This window comes from Tinamus guttatus, unplaced genomic scaffold, assembly GCF_059628265.1.
Source record: "Tinamus guttatus ecotype Peru unplaced genomic scaffold, ASM5962826v1 Tinamus_guttatus_pri_ptg000288l, whole genome shotgun sequence".
In the NCBI taxonomy this organism is placed as follows: Eukaryota; Metazoa; Chordata; class Aves; order Tinamiformes; family Tinamidae; genus Tinamus; species Tinamus guttatus.
In genome coordinates, this window is record NW_028288822.1 from 1172200 (window position 1) to 1186139 (window position 13940).

General features: G+C 39.3%; 1 protein-coding gene across 1 annotated transcript; it reads left to right on the forward strand.

Annotated features, from left to right (window-relative positions):
* Positions 1-225: 225 nt before the first annotated feature.
* MFSD8 (major facilitator superfamily domain containing 8) lies at positions 226-12908 on the forward strand. The gene is made up of 11 exons (XM_010228351.2): positions 226-416; positions 1233-1276; positions 2420-2660; positions 6606-6719; positions 7136-7280; positions 7923-7981; positions 9498-9606; positions 10735-10869; positions 11374-11477; positions 11570-11829; positions 12701-12908. The coding sequence occupies exons 1-11, from the start codon at positions 386-388 to the stop codon at positions 12905-12907; spliced, it is 1449 nt and encodes a 482-aa protein (XP_010226653.2). The 5' UTR covers positions 226-385; the 3' UTR covers position 12908.
* Positions 12909-13940: the final 1032 nt, after the last annotated feature.

Genomic DNA, 13940 nt, shown 5'->3' on the forward strand with positions numbered 1-13940 from the left:
GTCAGTGCAGAGAGGCTGCAGTACAGAAGGTCTCTCTAGATAAAGACTTCTTTGTGTAACCTATGCTTTGAGCACAATGGCACATGATGGCATTTGTTTTAGTTCTTATTGATGCTTGGTAATTTGCTTCTAAAATAAAACTGCAGTAAGTTTAGAAGTGTAGTTTTCCATTTGGTATATTCCTTGCGGTGTAATTGTCCAATCTTGAATGGGAATATGCAGTTGTACTGAGATTTCTGTGAAAAATATTTTCAGTATGCTATGGGATAAGAACCACTCAGTAGGATATTTATATGATTTTTTTTCTTTTACCTTTTGATCAAAAAGCAGGGATGTTGTGGAAACACAAGAGCATTATAAAAGTAGATGGAGGTCCATCTGGATTATGCATCTTACTATGTTTCTCAGTAGTGTAGGTGAGTAAACATAGCTGCTTTTCAATATTATTTGCTTAGTTTATCTTGATGTGGAAACTGTAGGATGTTCTAGATTTCACCTAATTCAGCTTCTTTAATGTAGTAATGTTTTTATGTTATTAAAAATGTTCATTTTCCGATTGTTCAGAAGAGATGACTAACAAATCAAATAGAAAGTTAAATTTAATGAAATGTGTTAAGCAGTACTCTGTTTTGAGAATGAGTGATACATTACTAAATATTGGTGGAGATTGTAGTGATAGAGAAAGGTTATGACTCAGAACCAAGCAAAACAAAGATCACTGTTTTATGATCCTAAATTGAATCTTTGGGAAATGTAGCAAAAGAAATAATGCTTCCCCCTTAAGAGGTAGAATCTTTTTAGGAATGGATGATAACTGTTTCAAAATGTGTATTGGAGCTGTTTTTCTCAGTGGATTTTTTATCTCCACTGCAGAGTAAATTGCTGTTTCAACCTATGTAACTGCCCCCTGAAGTGAGAAATCTGTTGATTTTTGACTTTTGCTGGTTTTCTGTGGTCTTAGAAATAATCTTGATAATCATAGGATTCTAGAATGACTTTTTTATTTGATGAATTAAAATAGATATTTGATAATCAAATTCTCTTTATTCAGGAGGGCTTGTGTATTTCCATTGAAAGAATTAGAAAAAGGATTAGAAAAAAAAATCACATGTGGTTTGGTCTGAGTATCAATGTTCTCTTCATGAGAGTTTTCTGTCTTGGTAAACTGAATTTCTGGTAAATGTGGCAAATAAAGTGGAGCAACTTCAGTTCTGTTTCTTCCTGTCTCTTAGGTTTCTCAATTGTGGTTATGTCCGTATGGCCATATCTCCAAAAGGTTTGTAAATTTAATACACTTTTTATTAGTAACAACAGAAAACCCTTGCTCAGAATGTAGTATGAAACTTGGTGCTTTATTTAGGAAGAAGGACAGAAAGGGGAAGTGTGTGGTTAAATTAGGACTTTTCTTTTGCAGTCCACCTTGACAGCTTTTACTGTTTTGTGTAAAATCTGTCAGTTGGTGTTCTGAATTGGTAAAAGTACATCATAATCCTGAAATATTTGTGGTTTTTTTTCAATATTATTTCACTGTTTTTCCTTGAATAATAAATTAATATAAATCTTTTTATCTGAAGGCATTTTTACAATTAAAACACAATACACAGAGCTTGTTTGCGTTTTGAAATAAAAAGGAAAGTCAGGTGAAGATTATGGTATGCAAGTGTCAAAGATTCTTACCATAGTCCTTGATATTTATAGTAGAGGATTATTTGTGTTCCCTAATGATTGTTTTTATTTTTTTCTTTGTTGATTTCTTGCTATAAGTGACATTAAAGGTCTCTAAATCTTTAATCTAATCTGTGCTAGGATTTCTGTGCTCCAGGAATTGTAGAAGGCTTTTCCAGATGCAGATTGAGAGCAGCATATTCTAGGTAGGGCACTAGAAATATTGTTAAAATTAAGGTTGAATTCTTGGAGGAAAAAAAAGGAAGTACTTGGTCAGTCTTGTAAGTCAGGCCAAATTTAGGCAAGCACATGACTTAGAGATTCCTTGTTACTGATTTATAAGATGTATTACAGTACTGCTGATGTTGTAAATCCATAGCTTTGGCGGTGTTATTAGAAATACTAGTATTTCTAATATAGAATTAATATAGTATTAGGAATATTAGTATTAAAAATACTAAAATATGCTGCAAATGAACTGTTACCAGATGCAGAGAGCAAAGTAGTTTGAGTAGTTTGGTGCATTACCTGAGACAATAACCAAGGTTTATTAGCCCACAACTGTTTCTGAGACCCATACACACACAATGTTGCTTAGACATAGGTTTGACTCTGAGTTGCATGGTGCTGCGCACCCTCAGAAATACATTTCGTAGCCTTAGGCATTTCAGGTGATGATTCTAAAATGATTTTGTTGATATTATTTTTTAAAAAACTGCAATACAGTATTCACAGGATTAATTTGTTTCTGCAGATTGATCCAACAGCTGATGCGAGTTTCTTGGGCTGGATTATAGCTTCCTATAGCATTGGCCAAATGGTTGCCTCTCCCCTGTTTGGTTTATGGTCCAATTACAGGCCAAGGAGAGAACCTCTTGTTGTTTCAACGGTTATTTCAGTAGCTGCTAATTTCCTTTATGCCTATGTCCATGTACCTCATTCACACAACAAATACTACATGCTGATTGCACGTGCACTTGTGGGATTTGGAGCAGGTAATCACAGGAGAATTTACATTTCTGGAAATTATTAAACTGTCTGCCTTGTGTAAGATCACTAACGTAATGGTAAATCTGCTACTAAAACATCTTGTGCATGAGAGTTTAATGAAATGGCCTGTCTAAGAAGAAAGGCCTGTCTAAGGGGATCTCTACAGAGGGGCAGTCTAATCCAAGCAGCAAGGCTGCTCCCCCTAAAGTGAGAAGGAGCACCCGGAAGAAGCGGCGGGTGATCGTCGTGGGTGACTCCACGCTGCAGGGCACAGAGGCACCGATATGTAGACCGGACCCCTCATCCAGAGAGGTGTGCTGCTTGCCTGGGGCCAAAATAAAGGATATCACAGAAAGGCTCCCAAGAATAGTTCAGGAGTCGGACTATTATCCTCTACTATTGATTCATGTGGGTGCTAATGATGCCATGGGGAAAATGAGGGACGTCAAGCAAGACTTCAGAGCCCTAGGGATGGCCATCAAAGGTACAGGTGCCCAGGTGGTGTTCTCCTCCATTCTGCCAACGAGGGGAATGGACTCAAGGAGGAGAAGGCGAATATGGCAGCTAAACAACTGGCTGCGCCGCTGGACCTGGCAACAGGGTTTCGGCTTCCACGACCATGGGTCTCTGTTTGATGACCAACAGCTAGTGGGGAACGATGGTACTCATCTTAGCAAGAGGGGCACGCGTCTCTTTGCAAAAAGGCTGGCCAACCTGGTTAGGAGGGCTTTAAACTAGGCAAGAAGGGGGAAGGGGAGTGGCACACTGACGCGGCAAGCAGTACCGCACAGCCCAGGTCAGATGGCGGCCAGTGGGAGTATGGTAGTGGGGAAGTGAGGATAGGAAATGATCACGGAGGGTCCTCTTTCGCCCCTCCTGGGAAACCTGTGGCCTCTGTTGCTTCCCTGAAATGCCTGTATACCAATGCGCGAAGCATGGGGAATAAGCAGGATGAACTGGAGATCTGTGTGCGGTCCCAGCGTCATGATCTCATCGGAATCACAGAGACGTGGTGGGATAGCTCGCACGACTGGAGCGCTGCCATGGAAGGCTATGTGCTCTTTAGGAAGGACAGGCTGGGAAGGCGAGGTGGTGGAGTTGCTCCTTATGTGAGAGAGCAACTGGAATGCATGGAGCTCAACCTGGGAGTGGAGGATGAGCGAGTTGAGAGCTTGTGGGTAAGGATTAGAGGGCAGGCTAATGTGGGAGACACTGTGGTGGGTGTCTGCTACCGGCCACCTGACCAGGACAAGGAGGTTGATGAGGCCTTCTATAGGCAGCTGGATGTTGCCTCACGGTCACAGGCCCTGGTTCTCATGGGGGACTTCAACTATCCCGACATCAACTGGGAGGACAACACAGCCAGGCATAAGCAGTCCTGGAGGTTCCTGCAGAGCGTCGACGATAACTTTTTGACGCAGGTTGTGGAGGAGCCGACGAGGAGAGGTGGGCTACTGGACCTCGTGCTATCAAATAGGGAGGGCCTAGTAGGAGATGTTAAGGTGGGGGGTAGCCTCGGCTGCAGTGACCATGAGTTGGTGGAGTTCAGGATTCAACGAGGAGGAGGCAGGACTGTAAGTAGCCTTGCGACGATGGACTTCAGGAGGGCCAACTTTAGCCTCTTCAGAGACCTCCTCGGTAGAATCCCATGGGCTAGTGCTCTAGAAGGCAGGGGGGCCCAAGAGAGCTGGTTAGTTTTCAAGCGGCACTTCCTCCACGCCCAGCAGCAGTGCATCCCTGTGTGTAGGAAGGGAGGCAGAGGGGGCAGGCGACCTGCGTGGATGAGCCGGGAGCTTGTGGCAATGCTCAAGCAGAAGGCAGCGGTATACAGAATGTGGAAAAAAGGACAGGCCCCCTGGGAGAAATACAGGAACGTAGTCAGGGAGTGCAGAGATGCGACAAGGAAAGCTAAGGCACGTCTGGAAGGCAAGCTGGCAAGGGACGTTAAAAATAACAAAAAAAAATTCTTCAAATACATTAACAGCAAAAGGAAGATCAGGGAGAACGTGGGTCCGCTGGAGGACGGGATGGGCACCTTGGTTACAAATAACACAGAAAAAGCAGAGTTGCTCAATGCCTTCTTTGCTTCGGTGTTTACCAAGGGCAGCCCTTTAGAGCCCCAGGCCCTAGAGGCAAGAGAAGAAGCGGGTGGAGAGGAAGACTTGCCCTGGGTAGAGGAAGATTGGGTCAGAGAGCACCTAAGGAACCTCGATACCCACAAATCCATGGGCCCTGATGGGATGCACCCCAGAGTGCTGCGGGAGCTGGCAGATGCCATAGCTAAGCCGCTCTCCATCATCTTTGAAAGATCCTGGAGAACGGGGGAGGTGCCGGAAGACTGGAAGAAGGCCAATGTCACGCCAGTTTTCAAAAAAGGCAAGAAGGAGGACCCAGGCAACTACAGGCCAGTCAGCCTCACCTCCGTCCCCGGAAAAGTGATGGAACGGCTCATACTGGCTGTTGTCTCCAGGCACATGGAGGACAAGAAGGTGCTCAAGAGTAGTCAGCATGGATTCACCAAGGGAAAATCTTGCCTGACTAACCTGATAGCCTTCTATGATGAAATGACCGGCTGGATAGACGAGGGGAGAGCGGTGGATGTCGTCTATCTCGACTTCACCAAGGCTTTTGACACCGTCCCTCACAACATCCTCCTGGGCAAGCTCCGGAAGTGTGGGATAGATGAGTGGACAGTGAGATGGATTAGGAACTGGCTGGATGGCAGGGCCCAGAGAGTGGTGATCAGCGGTGCAGAGTCTAGTTGGAGGCCTGTGGCTAGTGGAGTCCCCCAGGGGTCGGTCCTTGGTCCAGTCCTGTTCAATTTATTCATCAATGACCTGGATGAAGGCACAGAGTGCTCCCTCAGCAAGTTTGCTGATGATACCAAACTGGGAGGAGTAGCCGATACCCCAGAGGGCTGTGCTGCCATCCAGAGGGACCTGGACAGACTGGACAACTGGGCGGTGAAAAACCTCATGCAGTTCAACAAGGCCAAGTGCAAGGTCCTGCACCTGGGGAGGAATAACCCCAGACACCAGTACAGGCTGGGGACCGAGCTTGTGGAGAGCAGCTCTGCGGAGAAAGACCTGGGTGTCATGGTGGACGACAAGTTGACCATGAGGCAGCAGTGTGCCCTCGTGGCCAAGAAGGCCAATGGGATCCTGGGCTGCATTAAGAAGAGCGTCTCCAGCAGGTCGAGGGAGGTGATCCTGCCCCTCTACTCGGCCCTGGTGAGGCCGCATCTGGAGTATTGTGTCCAGTTCTGGGCTCCACAGTACAAGAGGGATGTGGAGCTGCTGGAGAGAGTCCAGCGCAGGGCTACAAGGATGATCAGGGGCCTGGAACATCTGCCCTATGAGGAGAGGCTGAGGGAGCTGGGCCTGTTCAGCCTGGAGAAGAGAAGGCTGAGAGGGGATCTAATCAGTGTATATAAATACCTCAAGGGAGGGAGTGCAGAGGACGGTCATGGTCTCTTTTCAGTGGTGGCCACTGATAGGACTAGAGGAAATGGCCGGAAACTGAAACATCAAAAATTCCATAGGAACTTAAGGAAAAATTTCTTAACAGTGAGGGTGACAGAGCACTGGAACAGGCTGCCCAGAGAGGTTGTGGAGTCTCCTTCTCTGGAGATCTTCAAAACCCGCTTGGATGCAGTCCTGTGCCACGTGCTTTAGGTGTCCCTGCGTATGCAGGGGGGTTGGACTAGATGATCTCTAGAGGTCCCTTCCAACCCTAAGCATTCTATGATTCTATGATTCTATGATTCTATGAAATAACAAATCAAAGAGTTAACCAGTACTAGTTTATAATCTTATGTAATTATACAGTTGTGGGAGGGACAGAGGGAGTGTTGGATTGTATTTTTTTGGGAAATTAAAAATAACCGAAATAAATGCAAGTTGGAATATAATCTCATAATACGTTTTTGTTGTTGTTGTATTTTTTTCAAGGAAATGTAGCTGTGGTTCGATCATATATCGCAGGTGCCACTTCTCTTACAGAAAGAACAAGTGCTATGGCCAATACCAGTGCTTGCCAAGCAGTTGGCTTCATATTAGGACCAGGTAGAGCATATCATACATCCTTGCTTCTCTGTAGATTAAGAGCTTTTTTTATTATCTAACCCTCCCTAGTAGGAAATCAGACATTATAACTAGGAATTTTCAGCAGCAGCATGAGGATGGGGTGTTAAAGCATAGTTCACCAGTGATTTTAAAATTAAGAAATGAGTATATTCATGTATCTGTGTAGGTCAATATAAGCAAAACACTCTGTTAAAAAGAAACTTCAATTAATTGGTATCCTCAGTTATTCAGAGCAGGTTTCTCAAAATAAAAAAGGTATGACAGATGTAGTACTTATATTTTTCTTAACTATTAGAACAGCTTTGCCCATCTAAATTTATGTATTTATTCTGTGTGTGTTTTAATATTTTCTTAATGATTCTTCAGTTTCCTTAATATGCTTGATATGTTCTAAGTTTTTCAGACTTGTTTTACACTTATTGGAGAAGGAGGAGTAACATGGAAATTAATTCGGCTTCAGCTAAACATGTATACAGCACCAGTTCTATTTGGAGCTCTCCTGGGAGTTATTAATATAATTCTCATTTTTGCTATATTCAGGTAACCAAGTCAAAAGAGACAAATATTTTGCTTTGTTTCAGTAGCTTTTGGCAGTTATGAAGGTACTTGGAAGCAGGAGTAATAAACCTGAAATCAGAAATGCAAAGAATATAAGCCTTTATCTTTCTAATTTATTTTTCAGAGTTCCTGCCTTCCCTAATAGACATTTTTTTTTTCATCATGCTAGCAAATTAATCATAGTGATACTACGGCTAGAGTGTGGAAAAAAATGATGAATGCAAAAAGATAGAGCCGTTGGATCATAAGCTTAGCCTTGGTACATTTTTAATGGGTTCTGGATTTTCTCTAAAGAGAAATAAGGTTAGCTTGTCTACAGTGTTCTCAGTGTCTGTATCTTTCTTTTAAGATCCGAGTTCTTGAGAATTATATATATATGTGTGTGTGTATATACATATATATATATATATATATCTTATTGGTTGCAGTGAGAGGAGAGAAGATGCTGCACAGATATGTAATATTCTTTCACTAGAATGTTTCATTTCTAGAGTAGGCTGCTGTTCATAAAGGTGTTGGGAATAATTAGAATATAAGATAGTGACTTGGAAAAATATTTTAATGGAAAATCCAATAATAGATCAAATAAATACATTTTTAATGAAAACACTTCCGAATTTCTAGAGAGCATCGAGTGGATGACATGGGAAGACAATGCACAAGTATCAATTTTGAAGAAGAAGGTATCTGTGTTTCCTTGAAAACTTATTCTGTAATGATAATTTTAGTATATTTTCTTATTATGTACAAGCATTTGAATGTATTGTGAAGTTTGATGGATTGGGAACTTAAAGTGGAAAATAGGCTACATCTCATTCTAGATAACTGGTTCAGAAATCATGTCATGTCTGTGTTGACCAATTTTACTGCTATCTCGTGGCAAAAACATTAAAAGTTGTCAAGATCCTTCCAGATTTTTGCCTTGTAACTGTCTCTTCCAGGACATAAGATTAAGTGAATGTGAATGTAAACATGGACATCAATAAAACTCTCCTTTCCTCTCTTCCTTCCTTCCTTCCCCCCTCCCTCTTCTACTCTGCAGTCATATTTCTCTTTTGTAGCATTCTATGCTATACTGTTATTACATAGGAGCTTTTACATGCAGCATCTTATTAAAAAAGGGTTAGGCTGTATAAAAACGTTCAGTTGCTGAGAGACTAAAATAGTTGCCATATAGTTGCCATGTACAGTGCAATAGCTTTTCTTGACTATGTACCTTTTTTGTACCATATTAGGCATAGATCAAACTTTTTCAAATGTTATGCATTTCTGGAATGCGTGAAGGAGAATTTTAAAGTTCTCTTAAAACCTATGGAAGTCTCCAGATTCAATACTGTATCTTTTGTTTGTTTGTTTAAAAAGAACATCATAAATAATTTGAAAATATCTTTATCAAAAGCTTTGAAATTGGTTGTGAAGAAATAATGTTTTTAAGATTTTTTTTTCCAAGCAGTAAAGTGTTGTGTGACAGATGCATCAAAAAAATCATAAAATTAGAGTGTTCATTCAAGGAATGGAATTCACCTACTCATATGAGCCAACTAATCATGATTTCCTAGGAAATATGATAGCCTGGCTTGGCTGCTAGTGGCCACAGTATCTGAATGATGGCAAACAGGTTTGCCCTTTGCTCCCCCTTCCTCCCAAGATCCAAAATACCTTTCACCATATACTGCATGAATTTTCTGCTTTTAGTTCCCTCACAAGACTGAATGTGCACACATCAGATAGGTGTCTCATGTATGAAGCTGTTGTGCCCAGATTAGAGCAAGCAAAACTCTGTGGTACAAAGGCAAAATTCTCTATATTACAACTTTGACTTTGGAAGAGAAACACCAAATATTTTGCTTTAAACTGTAAAGACATTTAGAGCACTTTGCTTATTTGATTGTCACTCAGGATATGTCAGTCCCAGTGTTAAAGTAGGACAGCAGAAGGTATAATCAGACAGCTTTCCCCGACAGCTAAGATCATTAGAAACTGGAAAGGCAATTCCTTTTTGATTCGAGGAAAGAAAAGAAAAAAAAAAAAAACTGTCAAAATATAACCACTACTTAGATTGTCAAGATACAACTGCTTAAACATAGACCAAACCCTGCAATATACAGTGAAGAAGTCACTACTCTTTGTAATTTATGGTGTTGTATGATAGCTTGATCGGTAGATTATAGATTAGAGGATTCCTTTGTTTCGTTGCAGAAGTTGGTGGTCTAGATCAGGACGCAGAAGGAAGCATCGACCAAGTTGCTGTTGTGTCAGTCAATTTTCTTTTTTTTGTTATCTTGTTTGTTTTTGCTGTCTTTGAAACGTAAGTTTCTCTATTTTCTTTTCTCTCCAAGTGCTTTGAGATCTAGCTAAACTCTGTGCACATGTAAAAGTTTTCTCGTGCCCTCATCTTAATTTTGCTCTCCATAAATGGAAGTGTTTATAAGGTTAAAATGGTAGGCAGTTAAACTGATGTATATGGATATAGAATAAAGAAGTAATATTTGATAACAGCTGAAGATATATAATATGCAGTTTGTAGAATATGGAACACTAATGTAAATGTTTTCAAGCTTTTGGATGGATAAAAAAGCGTTTTGTGAGCTTTTTAACTATTATAAAAAATTTATATACAGTTGAATTAGCTTAATTTGGTCTACCTGGTATCTTCAGAGAAGATTGTCATGAGTTGAGTACCTTACTCTTTATTACGTACTACAATTTTATGTAATTTCTTAGTGTGATTCTGACTAGCTCCAAAAAATTAAATGGAGCTCGTATTTCAATTATAATTAAAACAATTGCTTACTACAGTTAATGTATTGTGTTCTTAAATCTACTATTTTACATTATTGCTTTTTAATGTGAAGGGGTAGGTCCTGCAAAAATGTTGTACATTCAGAAATAAAATGCCATTATGTCAGACTGTGGTTCATTAGTTTTAGAATTTGTAAAACACTCTGAAGATATAAGATCTATTTTCTTTTGAGCTCCAACCTAGCTAAAATTTCTTATAACAATTCTCTGTTGTCTTTGCATTATTTTTAGAAAATTCCATTCCTAGTAACTGTTCAGGTGTTGTTAAAGGTTGAACAGCATTAAATGTGTATTATTATTATACTTGCAGGACCTGATTTTTTCCATTATTCTTGCTTTGCTGTTACTCGATTAATTTTTTCATAAGCTGAAATATATTACTAATGTTTCAGAATATAGCTGTCATAATGCATTTTTGAAAATAGTCGACTGGGCTTTTTTAAAATAAATCTTGCATCACAGCATTAGTTTATAACTAGCTTGCATTGTCTTATTGTCCCCTTCAGAATAGAAGACTCCTGTACCAGTTCTGTTTGATGTTTAGGATAATAAATGTATAGAAGCTGCTGTACAGAAGTAGCTTTTTCTTTTTTTTTTTTTTTTAAATGAATGTCATTTTCTTCTGTCAATTTAGTATAGCTACACCATTGACAATGGATATGTATTCCTGGACCAGGAAAGAAGCTGTTTTATATAATGGAATAATCCTTGGTGTGGTTGGTATTGAATCAGTTATTGTTTTCATGGTGGTGAAAACACTTTCTAAAAAGTAAGTTTATCAGAATTTTGTTACTTTTATTAGTTAAGTCTGAAAACATTTAGAACAAGACCAAATCTGCATTATTTAAGTCTTTTACTAGTCTAGGAGTTTTGTATACTATGAGAACGAAGTACTTGTGATTTTGATACAGCTGTGATGCTGTAATTGTTCTTTATCCTTGTAGAAAAACACTCTCCCTCATCTGTGTTTTACCCTATTATCCAAAGAAAAACAAGTTTAAGTTAGTATGCTTTGGCTGCTTTTAATATGTTGACACTAGAACATTTTTTTGTTGCAGGTGTTTTGATCTGGCATTTCTTTCACAAACTAATAGGCTACAGTGTAGATGGCATCTTCAGGAATTTTACTTGTCATATTTCAACAGTTTTATTTACATTTTAGTTTAATGATACGAATATAGTCCAAAGTATTTTGTTCCTAGCATTTTTTAGATACTAAACCATGACCATGGGTGTAAATGATATATTTAATTACCATTTCACTGTTTGATAGAACCGGTGAGCGTGCTCTACTCCATGGAGGCTTAATGATTGTCTTGGTCGGATTCTTTATTTTACTGCCTTGGGGGAAAAAACTACCAAATATCCAATGGCAAGGTATAATTGAAGCTGTACTAAACTGTAGTCGTAATGTTATCTTGAAAGACTTTTGTTGCATTTTTTTAATCACGTATTGCTTGCTTTTACAGAAATAAAGAATAATTCCATTCCAAGGACAACTTTCAGTGAAATGTTAATGCCTTTGTGGAGTCTGGAAGCGACGCAGCTTTCATCCAACCACACTGCAGAACCCACGGGCTGCCCTGTCTCCCAATCCTGGTGCCTGAACACTCCAAAGATCTATCTGGCCCAGTATATCAGCTCTGATGTACTAATAGGATTGGGATATCCAGTTTGTAATGTCATGTCTTACACTTTATACTCTAAAATTCTAGGCCCAAAGCCTCAGGTAAGCGTGAAACCTAAATGTTTTTTTTCATTTGTTCTCCAGTACTTGTGGCCTCTTTATTCGGGTGAGGGATCTAGCTAAAATAGCTTTTGTCATTAGCAAAACAATAGTAAGCTTCAATAATTGCAGAAGCTTTCAGGAATTCTAACTTGCTCTTAAAGTCCAGGGCAAGACCCTAGCTAAATTAGAAAACAAGAATTATATACTACTTATGTCAAATCTTATAGCATGTATATTTCAGAACAATAGCCCAAAGATTCTGAAATTTTTATGAGAGTTTTGTAAGTCATTTTGTAACAACTGATTTTATATTGGGAATATGATGACAGAAGAATATTGTCCTTAATAGCTGTGCTATGAAGAACATGAGTGAAGGCAAGTATCTATTAAAGTTAATTGAAACTAAATTTTGGTAGGAACTGGGAAGCTTTTATTTCTGTTATGATACTTCCAATTGACCTTTTGGAGCAGTGAAACACATATTGAGTAAATAATACTGCTTGACAGAAGAAAAAAAAGCTTCCTTTTCCTCCACTTACCCTTTTGCCCATGTGTTGTATTTTGCTGTAGAAGACAAAATACTTTGAGCCAGAATGCCTCTTTGCTAGAAAGCTGTAGTGTATAGCACAGTGTGTAGAGTATATAGCACCGTGGAGCCTTAATCTGTGAGTAGCATGTTCTGTCTGATGCAATTCAAGCTAATGCTTAAAGAAGGCAGGTAGTACTCTTGGAAAATAATCTTAACAGGAGCTAAGAAAAATAAAAAATTGCTTAAACATTTCTGAATGTTCGAATCAGTATGACTGGTATTTGTTTATTAAGTAACCGATTTATTCCTGTATCACTAATAGCAGCTTTTGCTCTTCTGTAGGGTGTCTACATGGGCTGGTTAACAGCCTCGGGAAGTGGAGCACGGATACTTGGGCCTGTATTTGTGAGCCAAATCTACACTCACATGGGACCACGCTGGGCATTTAGCTTAATCTGTGGTATAGTTGTACTCTCTCTCTTAGTCTTGGAGATAGTATACAAAAGACTAATTGCCTTTTCCATCAGATACGGAAGGATGCAAGAATAGTTTATTTGTGTATTTTAAACATAGAAACACAGTATGTTTTTATAATGGGGAGTGCCTAAACACTGACCTTCTTAGCTGTATGCTAGGCATTATAGTTGTACTTACATATTGACTGAATACGTAGCTTGGCCGTACCCTAATACGCTGTTACATCTATGTCAATACAGCTCTTGCATTCTGCTTTTCTAGCAGGAGAGGAAGGAGTATGAACAAGCTGAATAAGTACAGTAGCACATTTGAAGTGTGCACAGTCTAAATGACACATCTGTGTGCTGAATCACAGCTGTGAAGGTCACAGGTTAAGTACATCCTTTTCAGAAAGAAGTAAAAGAAAACTTATCTTGATTCTGTGAATCTAGATTATTCTTGTAACTACAAGATTAGTTGAGCTGTATGCACTTTGTATGAAAACATGGCTGCTTAAGTAAGTGAACATTTGCATGTTCAATTTGCTAATTTGTAAGCAGTGATTCATACAAAAAGACCAACTTTGGAAACTGTAAAATATCAAGAAAACTCCAGGATTTTAAACAAAATGAGACTGTGGGAATTTTAGAGGAAGGTAAGTGTCTACTCAAGTAGTTTGTGTGAGGTTTGGATACTTAAGTGGGTTAAAAGCCTGTGGAAGGGGAAAAAAAAAAAAAAAGTAAAAGCTGTGACTTTCACTTGAACTGCAGTAAACATACAGTTTTTCTTCTACAGTATTGCTGAATGCCCTTTATAATAAAAAGTACCATCTGCACAGAGCTAAATTATGCACAACCTTTCTTAACCTTTCTACAAGAAAGAACTACCATCCCTGATAATCTCTTATACTTTTGATATCACTGGGGGAAATGAATACTCTCTGCTATCTGAGCAACCAGTGCTAATGTTAATTAAGTAAAAAGGGAGAAATTTTTGGCTCCTTAGGTGTTTATTACCCATAGATTTAAATTCCTGATAATAGCATAAGAAATGGGAATGGATAATATTTGAATCACTTAATATTTATTTTTAAAAATGTATGTTTTTCTAATACAGGGGCCTAAAG